The sequence below is a fragment of the Tetrao urogallus genome (assembly GCF_951394365.1).
Source record: "Tetrao urogallus genome assembly, chromosome: 5".
Taxonomy (NCBI): Eukaryota; Metazoa; Chordata; class Aves; order Galliformes; family Phasianidae; genus Tetrao; species Tetrao urogallus.
The window spans coordinates 37,251,513-37,273,801 of NC_136818.1; the positions used below are offsets into that span (position 1 = coordinate 37,251,513).

The window sequence follows — 22,289 nt, forward strand, 5'->3', positions numbered from 1 at the left end:
ATGTTGCCTTTTGCAGCAAAAAAATCAAAGAGCACACTTCAATCAGCTATCAGTAACCTGTGGGCAGGACCACACTTAGAGCTCTAAGTTAACTGCAACAGATCACACCGTATGGACAGCTTACAGGTTAATGTAAACGTCAAGTGAAATAATTAAATCTTAAGGTCCACAAATTGTACATTCCATATACTCCAGCAAGTCAGCTCCCTCTCCTTAAAATTCAGACTGCACCATACGTTTGAGGTGTTTTTAAACAGAAGTATGGATGTGTCCTGTGTGCTGAATTAAGCTTATTTACTATGTAATACAATAGAGTATGTGTCTTGGGCACTGATTAGGGTGACTGACTCACTTTTGCGCTAGAAGCTGTTATTTCAAATGACTGAAACGTAGTGCTAATTTTCCACAAGCTTGGTAAAACATTGTAATATTTCAGAATTTATCAGATAGCCCATCATGCCTTTAACTTTATGCAAATTGTCATGAAAAAATATAGAAAGGTATCCCTTTAATTTTACAAACCTAGAAGCCAGGAAAATGAAGCTTTGGAGCCAAGCAAAACGACATAATGTCGTATTACCAAACAGAGTTGCAAATGTTCCAGCCAGAGAATGGACATACATGTAGTTCAAGTAAACACTGATGGAAATTTTCGTTAAGTTAGTGTTGTAGACCCACAACACTGGCTGCATTTTTATACAAACGTTTACAACACAATTAACAGTGAAGCCTATATAACCTCAGTGCAAATAAGTCAAATCCAAATATGCCAAGTAAGCCTTTGGCTTTAGTAAACTGCTCCATGTTATGAGTCCAATTCTGACATACAGACTGCTGAGCACATGCACTAAGGCTGAGAGGAGGGATGCACTGAATGTTGAAAAGTGGCTGACTGCGATGCTGCGGATTGGACCGTAGGTTGCACAGGTGGAGGAGGTGGTGGCGGAGGTGGCTGCACAGGGGTCTGCGTGTTTGGAGAAGGAGGAGGAGTGGGACGTTTAAATTTGTCAGGGCTGTTACTTCTTCGTGGTGAAGGCCTCTGCAGAACAAATATTGAAATTATGTTTAACGCATTCCTTAACAACTTTAGGTGCAAGTCCTCTAATCAATGTATTGAGCTTGGCACGGGAAAAAAAAAAAACAACACAATTATATGGGGAGAATCACTTTCAAACATTGCAAGAGTCACGGTACAATTTCCAATGTATGATACATTGTTTCTCTAAAACAGAAAGCAAAGGAAAGTAGAAGTATTTCTGAAACCAAACAAAACATGCGTTCCTTCCAGTCAGCTTGCAGGAAATGAAAATAAGACATTATGTCCTGAACATATGTTTACCTCTGATGATCTGCAACCTATAAAAGAGATTTGGAGAGACGCCGAAAGGATGGTACCTCTCAGTTGTGCTAGCCCAACAGCAGGCACTGATGAACTTTTAAATTTACCCTGCTGGCACATCAGGTCCAAATATGCAGTCTGTGAGTGAGTGTGGGAATGTCCTGAATGCCAAAGCATTTGCCTGGAATCTTTAGCATTCTGAAGGACTCCTAACCTGCATACTGGAGCAAGACTGAAGCATAACTTATGTTTTCATTCTGAGAACAAATATCACACAACAAAGATCACAATCCCTTGAGCTGCAGAAAAAAGCAGTTGTTAGAAAGCTCCCCACAACACAAACCACAGATCTGCCATAGACTCCACATTTAAACACAAAGATTTAAAGTCCAGTTTATATTTACAATCCAGTGAGGAGAAAAGAATCTTAAAAGTTAGCAATGTGACAACTGTAAGTTACACTGCAGAACTAACTTCTACAGTTTTGAAACTGAAATGGTCACTACTTACCAATATGGAACTTCATGGTATGACAAAACCACCCACCCACAATTAATAACCAACCAAAATCAATCAGCTCTGTGGAGAAGAATGGTTATAGTGCTACACTAAATGCTTTACATATAAACTCAATTTATTCCATAAAGGAGGTTAAAAATAAGAACCAAGAAGCAAATAGCAGTTTGATCAAAAAATGTGTATTGTATCTATTTGTCTGCAAAACTATGTACAATAGATCAGTTGCACATTCTATGGAAAAAGTCAAGAGATTATCAATAACTGACTGATGTTTCTGAAACATTTTAAAATCATTTATTGCCTTTGTTATTGCCTTTACGTCTAATAACATGAAGGGAACCGGCCTAAGCATCAACACAAAGCCAAGAGCCACTTAACACACTTTCTTCAAAACATATTTTGTCCTAGCCGTTGTCCTTGTTATAGTGACTGAGTGAGACCCCAATTAACTTATACTAGATGAAAGAGCAGAATTAGCATTTCACAGAGACTGATGAGAACAAGGTCCTTCAAAAATTTACTTATAAAACTAGGCTCTAGATCTTCCAGAAGATTTTCCTGTGGCTAACCTGGGGTTAGTTACAGCAGGGTGCTGGACTTGGATTAGGACTCTACCCTTCTGCTGAGCTCCAGCCTCCTGTTCTAAGTACTAGTATATAGCTCCCACTTCCATTTGCTCACTGGAATTAGCAATGACTTTAGCGTGTTTACCTAAGCAATTTTAGAAACAGACATATTTTAACATTCTTCTAAATACTCTATTGAAACACGTTTTCACATCTGAGAACGACAAGTATGAGCAAACACCTTACAGAATAATATTTACACTTGACCATATCTGTTGAGAAAAATCAAAATGGTCTTGACACACCCACTACAAGCCGTCTTTCCAAAGATGGCTAATACTGAGGCTCTGTTTGCTCATAAAACTCCACAAATACTGAGAATAAACTCAATTAGGTAGAAATGCATTAAATAACAGTGTTAAAAAGGAAACAAATCCAGTTGAAAGATACTGAGAAATTGTCCTAGCAAATGTTTATTATATTAACTTTCTTCTTTGCCAATGAGAATAGAAAATAAGAGTTAACTGCCTGTTACAGTGACATGGTGGTAGCATTGTGTGCCATCCTGGAGAAAACCTGAGCTTGGAGCAACCTCAGATGACTCATCCGTCAGATGGTGGAGACTAGGAGAAAAATGAAAGCAGTGTTTTTACTTCCTGTGATAGGCTCAGTAGCTTAGAACATCACTTCTCACATCCTGCCTGCTGATCCATAAGATGATACCTATTACTGTCCTTAAGATGATAATACATCCTATTCTTTTGCGGAAAATAAGGTTCTTCAAAAAGAATCAGTTTCTGAGGGGTGAAGAGGAAAATCAGGGTTGAAGAAAGCAGCAATAGATATCTTGGAGTAAGGAGACAAAAACAAACATATACAAAACTGTTTTGCACAAAGCTTAAGGACAAGCAATCATACCTTACAAAAAATTAAACTGACATTGGCAACAACTATTTGCTTTGTTACAATACTTACTGTAATACCATGGGATGGACCCATATGTTGCACGTGAAGGCCTGGGGAATTGTAGTAAGACATTCCAGCTCTAGTCAGTGAAGTTGGTGGTGTGAAACCAACTGTGTGACTTGCATATGACAGACCTAAAAATTGTTAGAAAAAGTAACATCAATATTCTTGCTTATTTTTTAAAATAAAGGGATTTTAGGGGTGCTTTTTTATTATTTTTAAACAATGATGAGTTATTATTTAAATAATAACTGGTGCCAAATTAGACACCTAAAAAAATTCACTGCACTGAAAAGAGTGATTCAAGATTTATTCCATTCTTTTCCTGTAGTAAACTACCAGGTGCTTCAAAACACACATCACACAGCATTAAACATGCATTTTCACTTCACATAAACAAGTCTCCCTTGTAAGTTTACCTTCAGTTCACAAATATTCCATGCAACTTTCCATCTCTCCTTGGAACAAATCGCTCCCTGGACAAAATGCAGTCTGAAGAAGTAGACACGTTGTGTCTGGAGAAGCTGTCTAGCACTGAAACACTAAGAGTTTCTACATGAAAGAAACTGGATGGAGGTGCTTCCTTCAAGGCAGAGCAGCTCTGCATCCAAACCAACAGCAGCCTACTTTTTTGCCTTGGTGTTTATAGGCAGAATCCCAAAGATCTTTGGAGATGTGAACTTAAAATACTATGGAATGATATTCCACACTAAGAACAAACATCTAAAATTAAAATGTGTTTTATCTGTGTTAAAGAGACTGTAATATTCAAAAGAGCTAATATCTAATCCTCCCACCTCAACACTTCCTCTCAGTAAATCCCAGTTTATAAAAATGCAGAGTACTTGTATAGCGAACCTAGGTGAGAAGAAACAGTAGCAGCCAATTGCATGAAATTCAGACTTGGAAGTGTTCTGACCATTTTGACTATTTCTCAAAACAGCAAACTTTCAAAAACTTTTAGCTCACCTTCACCTTCTGGAAAAAATATCAGTAGGATAGCAGACAACTCTTTTCTCAGCTGCTTAGTATTAGAAACTAGAAACTGCTTTAGAACACCTCACTGAATTTAGCAGTTTTCACACTACATCAATGCAATCAAGTGTAAGTAAAGATACAGTACACACTCTCATCATTAAAGCTTTGTCCTTAACTGCATATACCTGCTTTCGTGCCTGTTCTTGATGAGGCTTTTCAGAAAAACAATAACAAACAACAAAAAAGCTTCAGATCACTAATAAAGCTGTACAAGAAAACATATTATGCTACCCTTGCTTCTTTCTATTCTACGTTTGATTCTGCTTCGTTATCAATCACGTGTGCATCTAGTGCAAACTGTGAGCAAATCCATCACTTCAGAGTAGCTAAACAATACAGATAACAAATCAATTTCATTTTTGACTATGTAATCTAATCGTCTGCATAGCACATATTTTATAACTAACATGTCAAGTCATCTTTGCAATATTACAATTTTGGACTCCTCTGGGATACATCAGCTTCAAAAACTTCAGAAATGCAAATCTGCATGGCAGTCAAATCAGTGATAACAGTAATGCATGTACACGCAAGGTAGCTCATCCACAGCTCTGGAGCCTAAAATATCTATCTAGCCCGGATGCAGAAGAAAAGCATACAAAGCTTTAACTACACCAAAGACTAATCAGTAATTACAGCAACCATTCCCCAGCTGCCTAGGAGTAGCAGTTTCATGCACTGTGCTATAAACTGCAGCGTGCTGCTTGAAAGAGTCCTCAAAAGCAGCATCTCAAGCCACACAAGCGTGAAAGGCTTCAAAAATAAGGAGCCAGAATCTGACCCATTAAGTCCGACTCACTAACACATAAATTTATACCATTTTAAAATGGTTTCAAATTATGTCTCTAAAAAGTCAAGCAAATCATTTATTTTAAAAACCCAATATGTCAGGTCATATAATCAATTGATGGAAAATACTAATCGTATTTTCTGTGCCGATACTTCTTGCAGTCTTACTGCTTTACTCTCAAAAACAAACTGTTTTCATTAATTACTACTTTCATACATATCAGACAACTGTGTGAAATTCCCTACTGATCTCATTAGTTCTCCAGCAAACTGCTGTTTTTGTTTTTCTAAGTCTGAAACTTTCCAGCTGTGGACATTAATTTATCAGATGTGAAGGAGAGCAATATAGCTGCCTGTGCAGAAGTGCTGAGCTGGAATATCTTCTGTACAACCACCCAAAAAACCTGTGAGGTCTGTTGGAAATGATCATTTCAGCCATGCTATTTTTAACTCCATTTCAGACTGCATTGCAGCATCCCCTGCCTGTAGGAATAATTCCCACAAGAATGCAGGACTCTGCCCCCCATGAGCAGAGGCAAGCCCACAGCAAGCAAGGAACCTGCCACAGACCCAGTGCAGAAACAATGAACCAAATGAACACTCCTGCTCTGAAACATCAGCATGCATTTCTAGGAAATCTAGCATGTAAGCTTAGCATAAGCTGCTAGCGAATTTTCACCACACATACTTTTTATTATTATTTTAACACTGTGTGGGCTGCAGATGCAATGTGTAAATGAATACTGGGTCATTATGAAGTCTGCGCAGATACATGTCCAAAGCAGTTGCTTGAGAACAGTTTTTAGTATGGCTGTATCTCTGTACACACCACACAGTTAGAGGCAAAGGATAAGAAGGTATGTATCATTTCTGTGATAGTATATCTAGTAAAACATTAAAAGTCAAGTGATCTGGCTCATCTCTTTAAAAAAACTAAACTCTCGGTCATAAGCCAGTGCCAGAAAAATACATGCTTGCTCTTTTACCCACGTAAAGATGAAAACTGTTTTGAGTCTTTCTGAAAAACTGAAGTCAATCTTGAAAACTAAAGAGTTTTAACACACTACTTATGTTCTAGCAGACCTATGCAATCAAATGTCTAAGTCCCACTCTGTAGAATGTATCAATAGTAAGAACATCTCCTTTGCTCTTATGGTAGGACTCTGTCTGACAAATTCTAAGGGTGAATTTCGTAAAGAGAAGCATGCAGGATTCCCTTTGTTAAATACAAGTGAATAGGTGATCATCACCTAACATCCATGGTCAACAATTTATAACAAATATCCAGTGCCATTTCTAATGAATTTTATATGTCAACACAAATACACTTCCTTTGACTTAAAAATATATTCAGTAATTAAAAATTCAATCATCTAAGGTCAGATGTAATCCATTCAGGTTCTTTCGAAATTCCAAAGCCTACATAATCCATTTATTATAGTCAAAAAAGGTTAGTTTGCTTTTAATGCATAAGGTACAATGGACAGAAATCCTTAATTTTATTATTGTTATTGTTTTAAAACATAAATTGGTAGCAATGCCAAAGCCATTTCTCTACAGAAGAGAAATGAAAATGAACTTATTTCCAGTATGTCAAGATTAGACTTCTACAAGACATTTTGATTCAAACCACAATAGCAGTCTCACTTCTAGTCTGTCAGGAGAATCAGGATATCTACTGGAATGAAAGAAATGCAGCTATGGGGAAGGCAGGGGAGGTAGAGAGGAGTTAAAATGATAGCTGCTTAACTGACCTCTGATAATTTGATCACAGCATAAAACAGAACCATTCAAAACACATGCTGCAGTAGAAGAAATTTAAGGCAAATCTATTATTACATTTACAATGCACTTTTTCCCCAGACCAGCTTTGAAAGGCTATCGACCTACGGCACATTACTATGTGACGCATACAAAAATTTTAGAAACTGGGTAAAATATTTACCAGGTGATATAGGTCTGCTAGAACTTGGTGAGGGTGTATAAGGGATAGGACTGGACACAGTGCGAGGTCTTAATCCTTGTGCAGACATCTCATTAAAATATCTAACAAAAGAAGGCAAAGAATAATTAGATTAAACCTTTTAAAATGTGCCATGCTTTAAATGTTTCACTGTGCATTTTCAATTCCCATAAGAGTCACATGAGATTAGTGTAGGACCACCAGTCACCTTTAGGAAGCCATGACAGGAGCAATTCATTGCTGAACGGAAACAGATGGACTTACAGTCATTTGCAGTTAAACTGTACAAGTTGTGCACAATTGGAATAATATGTATGAAGGTCAGGGGTTTACACCACATCATTCCATTTGACCTATGCTACAGTCTTGCATTTTACAATTACATTTTAGAATTTCTACATTGAACTCAATACCTTGTCTCCCAGGAATGCTCCTACTGCCAGAAAGACATTCAAGCATTAATTTTTAATCACAAAAAAAGGAGAAAAGCCACTCAAGTATTGACAGTTGGTTACAAGAGCTGGTCAGTCTCAGTCCTGCTTCCTATTTGAATCCATCTAGTCTCAACATTAAGCCATCTGCTCATCAGGTCTTTTGCCACAGGAACAGAGAGCTATTTTGAATGCAGCACTTTCACCTGCTAGGTACTTGTAGGTTGTGTAGCAAGATGCCTCCCACACTTCATTTTGATAAAATAAACAGGTAGAATTTTATTCCACCTGTAACTATTTTAGTGGCTATTTTATTTGTTCTTTCTTCACCGAATAAAGGGAAGTTTCTTCACAACCATGAAGTGCTAGTCCTACTCAGTATAACAAGAATCATACCACTTGCTCCTAGTTCCACTCACTGTTTCTATCTCAGAAGCAATTATGTATTTTTTTCCATAGCACTGTGATGTTAGCTTTTAGGTTTACTTGCTCATGCTTCCTCCCTGTAGATTTTTCAATCGCTGTGTAGATCAGAAGTTTCTCTGCTCATTTCCTCCTGTACGTAAGGCTGCAAATCAACGGCCTCATATTAACAGCACATCTACCTGTGTTTCTTTTCTGAACTTCACAAAGCAGCAGGCAAAATTAGCTAGCTAAATACCCTTTTCCATCTACCACTGTGCTGCTCAGAAATTCTTAGTTACTACACTTACTTTCAGAAAAGTAAAAAGTAAAAAGGAAAAAGAAATATTATAAAATATTCCTAGTCAATGGAACTCAGTGAGTGCTTTGAGCTCTGCATGGCAGTTCTTAATCAATTTGATAAATGCTTTAAAACAGCATTTAATTCATTTTTAATCAAAATATTCAGAGTCATCAAACCACAATACCTACCAGAGGCAGTGGATTGTAGCAATGCTGAAGTTGGTTTAAACTTAGGTGGATAAAGTAACAATGGTAGCTGCCACCCGGAACAACTGTGGGCAAATAAGGGCTTTACTTAAATACCAGTTTCCCAAAGAGATGCCAATGGCAGCACTGGCAAAATTGAACTGACGAGGTTACTTCCATAACATACAAGAATTTGTAATGCAGACAATATATGCATTACAGCAAGGCAGTGGTCTTTATGACTCAATCTTATTCTAGATAAATACAACTTTTTTTTTTTTTAAAGTCTTTCTAGTCACCTAGAGCATATCAAATGGAATAACCACATACCATTTGTATGCTTCTTGGGTTTAGAAATCTCCATCTTATTTTCTTCAATAACAGGGAAAAGATAAAGCTTCTGCTGTCAAGTTGAGAAAATTTTGGGAGCACTATGCATTTTTAATCCGGTAAAGCATCTTCATCTACCCCATCCACAAAAAAACCACACATAAGTATCATCCACTAGCAATGCAACTAAAAAATCTGGACAACTGATCTGTCAGCATGATCATTTTTAGGAAAACAAAAGAAGCTGACAAATTTACAATTTTAAGTCATTACCGCATGTCGTTCTACAGTTTTTTCTCTGTGCAGTTCTCTTCTAAGACTAACCATTCTAACATATGCCTAAGTACTTCACATTACTAACAGCGCAAACACCTGTTTTGGAGTGATTCTCTTATGCTTCTGCAATACCAAAAAGAAAAAAAAAAACAATATGACAATGAAATCTCTTATTTAATTATTTTCCACATTTTTACTACTATCACTACGTGGAAAAGGTAGGAAAAAAAGTCGGGATATGTCACATTTTTAGATGAATATTGATAATTCATATAAATAGAGATTCTGACTATTTCTATTGTAATGTAAGTATTGGTGGAAAATGTCAGGCTATTAAAATTAGATCTGAACACCAGAATCCTGTGTTTCTCACCACACTATAATTTAGATGGTATTAACTACAGTATAATACTGGATTCTACTGCAACAAACATCAGTTGCTTAGCATTTCAACAGAATGAACATATTGCTTCGTATTTTAAGGGCGCTTCTTGAAGCAAAGTATCTGACACTCTTTCTGGTAGATTATGTTTCACAACAAATATACTGCTGACACAAGAAGCATCATCTCAGTATCTGCAGAACACATCACAGGGTGAGGGTGGGTTTATTTTGTTTTGTTTTTTAAAACCATAAATCCAAAATAACGTAAAATTGTAACAAAATAATGGGCATGTTAGAAGAAATAAGATAACACCACCTTCGAAATATAACACTGTCATGATACTATCACGTAAAAAAAACCTAAGAGGCATTACATAAAACCAAAATAAAAAAATCTGCACTACCTGTAAGGACAGTGCAATCAATGCATTTCTCAGTAGAGTAAAAACAAACAAACAAACAGAAAACCACCAAGCATGTTATGTCTTGGACTTAAGAACCCATCAGCTCTGGAAATGCCTCCTCTCTCTAAGGCTTTATATATTACTCCCTTAGATTTGGCAGAATGTACCCTATTTTCTGCAAAAGAAAAGTTTGCCGCAAGTAAGAATATTGTACCTACCTCAAAGAATTCATTACAAATTCATTACAGTCATCAAGTTAGGGGAAGAATAAAGGTATCATGATTAAAGCATCCTCAAGCTCAATCACACAGGTATATTTATTTCGATATACATTATCAAAACCCTAAATGATCCTTAGAAGTAACTTTTTCAATTCTCACTGTTATAATTAGTCCAATTTTACACAAGTTTGACATAGTTCTACCAAACATATTGCTGCACCATGCTGAAATTTGATACATATATGAAAACCATATGTCAGTTATTACCATGAGTACTCATTGTGCAGTACTAAGAATAAATGTAAAACACAACACACGTAATAATTAACAAGCTCAATGCCAACGTACCTGAATAGCTAAAAGATACACACCTTTCATCGTCCATTTCCAAGCTGGATTCGCTTTCTGACAGTTGCCTGCAGAGTGCTTCCCTACGCTCCATTTCCCTCTGTAATTTTCTTTGAAGCCTCAAGTTTTCTTCCCTCATATGTCGCTCCTCTTCTAAATACTGCGCCATCTTCTCCGAATCTGAAATTCAGAATTCTGTTAAAATTTGATTCAAATTCCATTTCAGAGACAGGAATTTTACCTCACTATTTCAAGAAGGAAGGTGTAGAAAATGTTCAGAATGGATCATCAAGATTCTCATCCATAAGACACTACTGATTTGTGATAGGCTAATTTGTAACAGTAGCTACTAAAACAAAGTGCTGTCTGACTGCAATTTTACAAGGAAGGGTAAAAAGCTAAACAAGTTTCAAGTATTTACTTAAATAAATTCAAAAAGCAAAGAAAAAAGTCATTAAGAAAATGATAAAACCAAAACCGTGAAGCAGTACAGTGAATGACTGCTGCTCCATTTGAGTAATGCTATTGAACATCTACAAGAATTTTAGTGAAGAAATGATTTAAGGTATTTGACAAGGGAAAGAGCGCAAAACAAGTTCTGTAACACAAAATATTCCAACTTCAATTAAATTGCTATCTTAAAATATTCTATAGCATGCTTTCAATAAGCCAGCAGGACATCTACCAGTATCAAAAGCTAACTAGTGATTTACTCTCTACATAAAAGATAACATGAGTTTGCAGTTCTAAAGAGTTCATCAGACATCACTTTAAAAGTCATTTACCAGATCATTTAAGTGATTAAATTACATCAAGGAAAGCCTTGTAGCACACTGATACATCATTGCAATAAAACAGAACCTACGGTACGTGTAACGTATTTTGTGAGGTTTTCTAATATTTGATCAAGTATATAGTGAATTCCTTGTTACTAAAACAAAAAAGTGATCCATTACTCTCTGATCATTTCTTTATGCTGCAGTCCAAAGAATATTCCTGTTTCAGAAAACTATCAACTGTCTACAATTCTCCACTTATCTGTGTGAATACAACTTCTAAATGTAACAGCATTACTTATTTGCAGATATTACTGTACCAATAATACATAATAGTACAAAATTAGTATTGTCCTAAACTGGAAGTGTTTCGGGAAAATGCAATATAACAACACAATAACAATTTTCTAAGTAGACTTTACAAAGTACTCAAGTATAACAGTAAGGGTTCTGAAACAGCCACATACTGCAAAGCATCAAACTTCCTCCCCCAAAAAAGTGCTTTTCAGTTTAACCTTCTGTTTGCAGGCAGTCCATAAAGCAGTAAATCCACAACTTTCATTAGTATGACTATACATTCTGCAGCTTTTTCTAACCTGTTTACAACAGAAAAGAGTATTTCTAAACCTAAACCCCACTTTTCATAAGAATTTGACTTCAACTGCTTCAAAATTTTTACTCTAAATCACAGTATTTCAAAAAGAAATTACCTGGAAATAATAAGGAACGCGTGAAATGAGATTAATTATGCCAGATCTGCATAATGACAGTAAATCTAAGGCCATGCTCTCATTCTGAGGTTCACAAAGCGAAGGCTACAGCACAGAACTGCCAAGTACAAAGATTAGCAGCCCTTATCTTCTTTTAACTGAGACAAATTATTAATGCCACCAATGTGTGTACAAGGCCTTTGCACAAGAGCACTCTGCAAGCTACTCCGCCTGTAAGGAAAGTCTCTGGCAAGCTGTTGGAGAAGTACTGTAGTCAGCCTGTCATAGCCAGCACTGCTGAGGGGGTACTGCTTGCTTCCTGCTCCCCCACACCTTCCTGACCACGTAGCTAGGTACCTCCTTATCTAGCGGTGGAAGTACACCATGACTGAAGAAATACACAAAAAACAAAAAGGTGGAGCTGACAAACCACAGATAGGAACTTTAATTGTAGGATGAAGAGATGATGGAATGGTCTTGCAGACCACAGGAAGACACAAGCGATCTTCCTGCCACCCTAAAACACGCACTTGGGCTCTTCCTTTCTCCCCAAGAGGGGCAGCAAAAAAGCAGGCCATGTCCCACCATGCTTCCCAGGATAGGAACAGACAAGATTCCTTATTACAACTGCTGATTCTGCTCACATTCAAAGTAATCTTATTTAAGCAAGGATGAAGAAAGATTATTTGTTTTGCTGTACTGTGAAGTCAAATCAGCTGCTTGAACAATCAGTCTTTAGCAAAGCTACAGTTACCCAAAGGTAACTGCAACCAATAAATGCTAATCTCATATACAACTGAACTTCACCTTCCTAGCTGTTTTAATTCTTTTGAGTAACTTTTAACTTCTATCTAGATTCTTACAATGTAATTCTTAAGTATGTATTAAAGTACACCCCTTCCATCAGAAGAAGGGTGGCCTGTAGTGACAGGGAGGTGTTGCCCCTCTTTACCCTACCCTTGTGAGGCCCCGTCTGGAGTACTGTGTCCAGGTCTGAAGCCCCATATACAAGAAAGACATAGCTGTTGGAGAGGGTCCAGAGAAGGGCCACTGAAATGATCAGAGGGCTGGAGCACCTCCCCTATCAAGACAGGCTGAGGGAAGTGGGCTTGTGAGAAGGCTGTGGAGTGACCTCAATGCAGCCTTCCAGTACCTAAAGAGAGTCTACAAACTGGAGGGAGTCAACCCTTTGAAATGGTAGATAACAGCAGGACAAGGGGAAATGGTTTTAAGTTGAAGGAGTGAAGATTTAGGTTGGATGTCGGGGGAAGTTCTTTACTAGGAGAGTGGTGAGGTGCTGGCACAGGCTGCCCAGAGAGGCTGCGGATGCCCCGTCCCTGGAGGTGTTCAAGGCCAAGTTGGATGGGACCCTGGGCAGCCTGGTCTAGTATTAAATGGGGAGGTTGGTGGCCTGTGGCAGGGGGGTTGGAGCTTGATGATCCTTGAGGTCCCTTCCAACCCAAGCCATTCTATGATTCTATGAAAGTATTTGTGTGTTGAAATACTTCTAAAAGTCTCTGGAAAAAAAAATGATAGAAACATATATTCAAGAACTATTCAGTGATTCTTTCCCATTTTAATAATGCTAAAAACAAACAGACCAAACTGCTGTATAAGTACATTAATGAGTTATAATACTGCAATCATTAAACTATTTTAGACTGAACTTGTTCCATTTTTCCACTGATATCTTAAATTACACCACACAATTTTAGATAGAAATCTAATATTACATCCTTAAAAAGATTTGCAGCAAATTGTTTACTCACGCTGTAACTGTGCAGCCCTCAGTTGTTTCTTTAACCTCTCCACTTCATTCTTTAAAAATCTGATATGCCTCATCATATTTTCCGGGGAATCTATCTCCATTGATATGTCTCTGGGTGACGGTGGAGCAGATACTGGCTGGTCTAATTTCTCCTGCAAAATTCTGAATAGGAAACAGCTTGAACTTTACCTTCAGCTTTAATGAAAAGAAAACCCTTTAAATTCCTCAAAAAGTAAGCGAAAGGATTTTGACAGATAACCGAAATTATCAAATACAAATATCTACTATATTCGTTTGGAAGAACCTTAGGAAGATTTATAATGTTTTCTTCTTTAATTTAGAATTTTAAAAGTTAAGATTTGTCCAAGGACAAATAGACTTCTTAGGACACTCAGATGTTGTCACTGCCAAATATTTATGCATATAGTTTGGGAAAAACAAGTCACAGACCATACATAGTTACCTTTGTTTCACACGCAAAATATGATTATTCCCCAAAATAATTTCAAGTAAAGTCACTTAATCTGAGTTTTTACATGCACGTTCTCACAGGAAGAATAAACATGAAGGTGAGAAAAGGAGTATGGTGAAATGCAGCCTTTTCTGCTTTCCACTCCTACAACGAAACAAGCACTTGGAATATGTCTATGTTTCAGTACATATTTCCTGACTTCACATGCATTTTTTCAGCCTGGAAGCACGAAACTGTTCTTCACTTGAACAAGGCTGACTGGCCAGATCCAAGTTTGCCCTGAAGAGCAGGGACACTACTACACAAACACAGCAGTTGCACGGCCTGCTATTCACAAGTACCACACAACGTGGTACTAAAGCACAGTTTATGACTCCATCATATATCCTGGAAAGAAGGCGTGCAGTCCAAAATAAATTATACCACAAATAATCTAGCTTAAAAAAGACTTCAAGATGCACAAAAAAGTTCTACCAAAGGCATATCTGCTATGGATTTATCACTGTTGAATATATGAAGCTCTTTGGAGCTCCTTCCACACAGCAGGGCTCTATAAAATAAAACTACAAAAACTGCAGTTCTGATTGGTTTCTAGTCCACAGCCTTCACAGAGTTGCACCAGCATAACTCTTCTAAAACACGTAGTAGAAATTAAGGAATTAGAAATCTCTTCTCCCTTACTCCTTCCAAGGCAAAGTTCTCATAACGTAGCAAAGAGAGGATAATTTTAATACATACTTTTAATCCTAGCTTTCCCAGGAACATAAAAAATCCTTGTCCTATTTTCTAGTGAACAAATAGAGGGAAATGTATGGGAACTGCTGAATCACGGCCTGAACATTTGACTGACTGGAGAATGATCTCTTTTGGAGATCGCTTCTCTTGGAGTCTTCTCAGCGAGCCCAGGACAAGGGTAAGCTTTCCATCCATTCTTCTTTAGTATGACAACCTGCTTAGCTTAACTTTCCTGTATTATAACCTTAATTATACAACCTATATAACCTTAATTATATAACCTATATAACCTTAATTATAATGTCCGAATATTCATTGATTACACAGGGAAGTCTTAGTGAAACAAATGCACAGCTGAGAAAAAGCTGAAGTCTTCTCCAAGCAGGCAGGGAAAAAACAAGAGCTTCTCATAAAAAGAATAAACTAAAACAATGCATTATTTTCTTCTGGCCACAAACAGAAAGCTACTTCTAAACCAAGATATCTTGAGTATATCAGTTGTCAAAAAAATTCAGAAAACTTTTCCTTTCCCAGCTTTCCCAGGTCAATTTTTATATTGTCCTCATTTCATCTAGTTTAGGCACTTAAGCCTGTGGTAACACGTAAACAAAGACCTTTACAATAGTGTTAAATTCCAGGTTTTCATAGATCAGATAGTGCTTGCATTACTGAAATGAACATACTTAAATCAGAAGTATTAAATGATACATCTCCCACAGTAACAAATACATTGTACAAGACAAACCGTTTTTCTGCTTCGAGCTTGTCCATCCTCTTCCAGAGACGATTCACTAGTGCTTCCTGCTCTTGTTCCAAAGTATTTTCAAGGTCAATCTTCTCACGTCTTAGCTGCAGAGGAAAGCAATCGATTAAAATGACGGGAATAGAAATATTTGCAAAGAACTGTCATTAGGAATGACTACTGTGTTGCAAGAAAGACAAGACAGTTTCCCAAGATTCTCTAAGACGCCAAGAAGGCAAAGAAGAGAAAAATAAAGGAAAAATCTTTTCTTGGTAGTATTTTAGTACAAACACTGTGCAACTATTAATACGAATACACTAGGATATCAGGAGCCAATCTTATCCAGTAACACTAGCGGCTGAACTACGGGAGATAGCAATAACAAAACCAACATGACGATTAGCATCTTTATGAAAATACTATGGAGGTATTTCCCCCACTCAACTACAGCAAGCTGAAGTTAACACATGCTATCTTTGGAATAGGCAGAAAAGCCCACATTCATTGAAAGAATGAAAACACATCAAATGACTTTCTTGCATCCTCACTGCATCAGTACAGCTGAAGTGGTATTACAGCAACTAAATCCATCAGGGCTATGTTCTAACCACTTCATACTGCGATAACCAAGCAGAATTTACACTCGTGCACTTAATGCAGCAGTAATGGTTTAATGGCACAACTGTCTTTTTCAACATTTAGGGCAATTAGATACCACAAGTAAAAACATATTCATTTTGATGAGTAATAGGAAAAAGAATAAGAAAAAAAAAACAGTTAACCTTCTCATGTCTGCACTTCTGGATGTACATTAATAGTTGAGGGAATTTAGACTTTGGTAACATAGCAATCAGGAGCAATATGCTTCAGTCTCACATGAGAGATGAGAATTTGTACCCTGCTACTTGCACACTGTAGACCCTGGCTGCCACTTGCACACTGTAGCAAGTATTTTATACCAGAATGGTATGAAGACAAAGTGCTCAGCCCTGGAGAGACATAGCACTCTGCCTTAGGACACAGCTCAATAACCACCTGGTCGATGCCTGGGCTGGCTGAGTTCAGAAGGACGAAAGTAATACAAATCAACACACCATGCTCCAGTATTAACAGCATGCAGATCTTCATTACATCAGATAACTATCTGTATAACAACATGGTGAAGGTTTGACTGCAAATGACTCATTCTGCAACAATGGTTTTTGCATCACTTCAATGTAGTATCATTTAGACTCATCTGCTCTGACCCTTCATTGTCTTTTTACAACTACATGATTAATCTTGCACCAACAAGACATACAGATGAAAATAAATCTATCTCATTTAATGGTAGGAAAAAGAGCACACTTGGAAAGTGAATTACTTATAACCTGATTTGAAAAATCAGTGTTATAGCAGCCATCCCCACGGCAGCAGTTTGTTAATTAGGCACCTGCATATAGTTGAGCGTGTACAATGGGAAAGTCAAATCATCAGAGATAACAGACAAATGAGCCAGGAAAGTATTGCACCCTGAGGCTGACAGATGTTGTCTGATGAAAGGCCAAAGAAGCTGGGCTTTGAAAGAGATCTAAAACTCTACTTTTTCAAGAATGTCAGACTATATAGCAAAGAAGAATCCTTCTCTGTTAATCTTCACTGTTTTACCAGTTCCTACCAGGATATTAAAGCTTTAAGGATTTCAACCTACATAAGCCAGTACAGCATGCTGAGCAGAGCTGTGAATTCACAGGGACAGTAGGTATGTTTGTTTTGTTATAGGTATTCCAGGTGTACTTTGAAATGAAGTCTAGCTCTAGTCACTGCGTTTCTTTGGAATTTGATTGTATTTAGAATGAAATTGAGAAAAAGGATCACATCTCAAGACAAAACTAACAGCTCTGTCAATATTAGTGCTTGATACCCATGTAAGATGACATCTTTTAATTTTTATCATCACAGCAGGGAAGTGAAAAAAGTATTGCTTATTGTTGTGAACCTTAGTCTTCCCTTCAGAAGAAGAGAAGAATCCCTTTTAAGCTTTCTCACCATCCAATTGTGTTCTACTTGTCTCTGGCACTTGCTTTACTTCTAACGGAGCCAAAATATGCATTGTCTGTATTCCTAGATTATTGCTTCTTCAGTCTTCCAGCAAACTTGCTAACAAGCACAACTGTTTCCTCCTAAAATGTTGGACTCTTATAGATCAATGAAAGCTGTGTACACTCTCCACCTAGTCCCACTATCCCAAATCCCACATATTTGCTTCTCATCTGCTGCTTCCCGTTTGTATCACTTTTCTGTTCTCCAAGAAAATCTTTCCAGGAAATTTTACATTTAATGATCTTCTCCTTTTAAAGATGCAGACATAGGAGATGATTACTGGCATCTTAGCTCTTATTTCTCATCTGCTAGCTGCATTCAGTTACCCACTGTAATGTGTGAAATAGCAAAGCGATTAAACAGGGTAACAGCAAGACTACACAAACTCGACCTCTGTAGAACAAAACTGGCAGCTACTATATTTCCTACCAAATCACTGAACTATAACCGAAAAGCCTTACTGTTCCTTTTGGCTAAAACATTCAGTTAAGAAAATAGTTCTGTGTTGCAAACTTCTTCACGGTCAGCCTTCAGAGAATTCTCTGCTGCTTCAAGCTGGCTCAAGCAAATTATGCTGGGTCACATGTGAAATCTAAGAAACCAATTTTTTTAAATTAGGATTAACATCCGTCAAAACCATCACTGCTACAGACCAGCTACTTAAGGTGCTACAAGCTGGTCGGATGAGAGAAAGCAGATGAAAAAGGAATCAAAGCACAGCTAATTCACATTATTCCATATTTTAAGGAAAGTAATTAATGGATAATTAATTTTGTTCTAACTGTCTGATCATTGGTTGCAGTGATAGATCTAGTGAAGATAAAGTTGCAAGCAATACAGTTCTAGCACACTACGTTCAAAGCATTCCTGAAATACTTGTTCCAAGTCCTGTTTAACAGCGCTCTTGTTGAAGATGTGTAAGTCTCCTCTCCTTTATTTTCTATTTGCACAATAAAGGCATAACTGCTCTGCTCACAATTTTTGGTTGCTTCTTACTAGATAAAACAGTGTTGCAAGAAAGCATAAAGATCGAATATGAGATTTTTTTTCTATTTTATTGTATTGGATGACATTTAAAAATACATGGAAATTCAAAGTAAGACCAGAAGCCTATTAGAACACCTTCATAATCAAAGTAAGCTTACAAGGTCACATATTTGAGAGAAAGACCTGATAACACCAACATATAAGCAAATTCACTGCTAAGCTTTCACATTTTTTTAAAGATATCTACTGTTGATATTCCAACATAGCAAAAAGTTCCAAATGTTATCATTTCACATGTCTGTTTGCCCAGCACAATGATGCAAAAATAAATACCACTGAGCTTCCAGCTGTGCCTCATTCTAATATTTCAAAGGCTAACCCAGCTTAATGCCCCATCCCTGGAGCCATTCAAGGCAAAGCTAGATATGGCTCCGGGCAACCCTGCACACAGCAGGGGAGTTGAAACCTTTTCAACCCAGGCCATTCTATGATTCTATGAAACTAAGTTTGGAGTATGCAGCTTAATTTGTAATCTTTGCATTCACTGCAGTTTTTATTATGCGGCCATCACCACCACCTTGTGGCTAAGAGAGTTAGTTCAGCCTCATTAATTTACACGCAGCTTCAGGATTTGCTGGCAACTCCAGCTTCCTACCTTTATACATTTATTTCATAGATCTCTTTGCATAGAATGTTAACATAAGAATTGAGAAAATTCATTTCATCATTAAGATAGCTATTAATTAAGTAGTCTATGATGCCAAATGAAATATGAAAGTCAAAAAACTACTAAAATTTCAGATGACCAGTAGCACAAGATTTACGTGTCTGAGAATAGCAAGCAAAGTCTCACGAATAACATACAATATTTACACCACTCAAAATTGCTGGAGTTTCACAAGTTAGGAAAACTGAAGTTCTTTAACAAGTGTGTATTTTTTCATCAGTCTGTCCTTCAGTCAAAAAGATTCCTCCTAAAGCCAGTCAGATGCTTGGATGCACATGCCTAAAATTCAGCAGGATAGGAGCAGACAATTTCCAGTGGAAACAAGGTGGAAACTAGCGGAGTTTTCACCTGTAATCTCTCTCTAGGGGGAAAGGGAGTTGAACGTAGCTTAATCTCAAATCTTTGTGAGTTTACACACAGCTGACATTTGAGTACTGTGCTACCCAAGGTACCACAAAATGGTGACCCACAGTACAAGTATACCACATATATGTGGTTTACTACCACACTTAACTGCTAAAAGAAGAGGCAGTCCTCAATAGCTGCACGATAGTGCAAGTTGACAAACAGCAACAGGAAGCATAACTTATAAAAAAAGTAAATTACTTTTGCGAAATAATTACAGCTTATCCAGCAGACATTAAGGTCTGCATTAAGGGCACTAAGAGCTATAAAGGCCATGGGAAAAAAAACGAAACAAATTTTCCTAATAATTTCTGTGAATAATTTATTGCTTTGACTGCAAGAAAATCCCCCCTTTTTTTTTTTTTTTAAATATACATATTCTTGATATTGCCCAATTTCCTAAAGATTTAAAAAGAAATTCGAATCTAATAAAAAATAAGAAGATACTTTTTGAATCCCTTCTTGTTTTACAGCCATACAACTCCAAAAGGAATGCATTACCTGTTCCAGGGTGAGCTGTTTTGAAATCGTATCATTTTCCAGTTTTTTAATCTTCTTCATCAGTTTGTTCACTTGAAATTCCTGTTCCTGCTCTAGATGCTGCTCCAGCTCAGCTTTCTCATGCTGTAGCTAAAAATTCAGGACACATGAAATATTTTAAACACACAGAAATATGAAACATTATGCTACATTTATACTTTTATTTTTACATGTTGATTCATACTGAACATTAAATTCTCTACTGATGATTCTCCTGAAAAGACTTCAAAATGCACAACCCACCCAACAGCCTTTCATAAAGGAGCATTTTAAAAAGTTCAATTTATAAAGAAGATGGAAGTAAGCTACATTTCTGAATAGTTAATAAAGTCAAATCAAAATACACACATTATATACAGCATATAAAAAACACACACATTTCAAAAGGAAAAAATACATCAATGTTCACAAAAGCATTAATTTTAATCTACATGCATAATCTTGAGCACTCACAACATAAAATGCAGGCCTTAGCATGTCTTCCTTTGCAGCTGAAACTTTAAAATTCATACAAGTCATAATACTGACAATACTGTGCAACAATATAAAAATCTTATACTGTGCAATAATAGAAAAAATCTTATTTCTATTCCTGTGACAGCAAGAATCAAAAGATTATGATGACAAAGATGCTGTTATTACAAAGCCATGGTATTGGTTTTCTTAATACTTAAGAGCATTTTTTTTTTTTTTTGTGTGTGTCCATGTAATAGTTTCAATGAAAATAAAGAAATCTTTAAGAGACAGAAAACAAAAATCTCTGAAAGGCAGAAATAAAAAAAACCACAAATTATGGTGTGGAGTAGAGTCACTTCTAGTATTAACTGTCAAAATCAGAATGGAATCCTGAGAAAAGGATTCAAGCCTTCCTACCGATAAGAGCGACTGTCACCGTGACATGAGTACATGACATGACTTACTGGGAAGTAAATGTCACAAAAAGACAGTGGTGCTGGCCATAAAACAAAAATTGGAGGCATTTTTTCACTTGCTTACTTTCTTTGCCAGTTCTTCTGAGTTAAATAATGGTTTGAATGGTAAGACGACAACAGATATCCACAGCGCATTGTGAGAAACATCTGAAGACATACCTAATAGTCATGGACACAAGTCAAGAATGCTATACTTCTACAATGAAGAAAAATAATTTTCTAACAAGCTGAATTTCATTAGTTTATTAATTCAACTTCTTTTGCTGCTAACCTGCAGACAAAATGATCTGTGAAGTATAGACTGGCAGAAGATTTAAAGCAGAAATCTTAGTGTGGAGAGAGCACTAGACAAACAGAAACTGCTTGCAACACACAAAGAATTTAGAGCTCACCTGTGTTTTCAGGGCTTCTCAGTATTTTAATATGTGAAAAATGAAATCGTAATGAAGAATTTTCAAATAAATGAGTTCACTCCATTCATTTTTTTCCCCCAAACCCCTGAGGCACATGGAAATTCCCATGCACTTGAGGAAGCCAGCTGGACTCATGTGATATAACTGAGCTTATCATGGCCATTCTTAATTGAATGGTTAGGAAATCTTGTTACATTTTCTAGTCAGAAACGAAGCCATTTCCTTTTTGTGTGAGAAAACGCAGGGCTACTAAGAAAGATTTTCATTAGAAAAAAAAAAGTTGCATTTAGAGTTTTAAATCAAAATACTGGTTTTGTTTTTGAGAATCAAAAGTTTAAGACTGAAGACAGCTAAAGCACACACAGAACAGGCAGGGTGCAAATGCCCACCTAGCACCAGGTGCTTGTGCCTAGCTACAAATTAAAACCAAAGTCAGTTACTGCAATCAGCTTATATTTAGTTAGCTGAATAAACTGTGCAAAAAGGCACAGTGCCAAAATCTCAGCCTTGAGCCAGATGCTGCTAAGATGAAATT

The 22,289-nt window shown here is 36.9% G+C and overlaps 1 protein-coding gene across 1 annotated transcript in view; it reads right to left on the reverse strand.

Annotated features, from left to right (window-relative positions):
• Positions 1 to 847: 847 nt before the first annotated feature.
• Positions 848 to 22,289, reverse strand: part of CCDC6 (coiled-coil domain containing 6) — a gene marked incomplete at both ends in the record, with an annotated part of 42,904 nt that continues 21,462 nt past the window's right edge. Inside the window, 7 exons of the mRNA XM_079536392.1 lie at positions 848 to 1,039; positions 3,400 to 3,524; positions 7,163 to 7,263; positions 10,489 to 10,645; positions 13,721 to 13,881; positions 15,672 to 15,775; positions 20,371 to 20,499. Of these exons, the coding sequence (XP_079392518.1) occupies positions 848 to 1,039; positions 3,400 to 3,524; positions 7,163 to 7,263; positions 10,489 to 10,645; positions 13,721 to 13,881; positions 15,672 to 15,775; positions 20,371 to 20,499 (969 nt within the window). The remainder of the gene's footprint in view (positions 1,040 to 3,399; positions 3,525 to 7,162; positions 7,264 to 10,488; positions 10,646 to 13,720; positions 13,882 to 15,671; positions 15,776 to 20,370; positions 20,500 to 22,289) is intronic.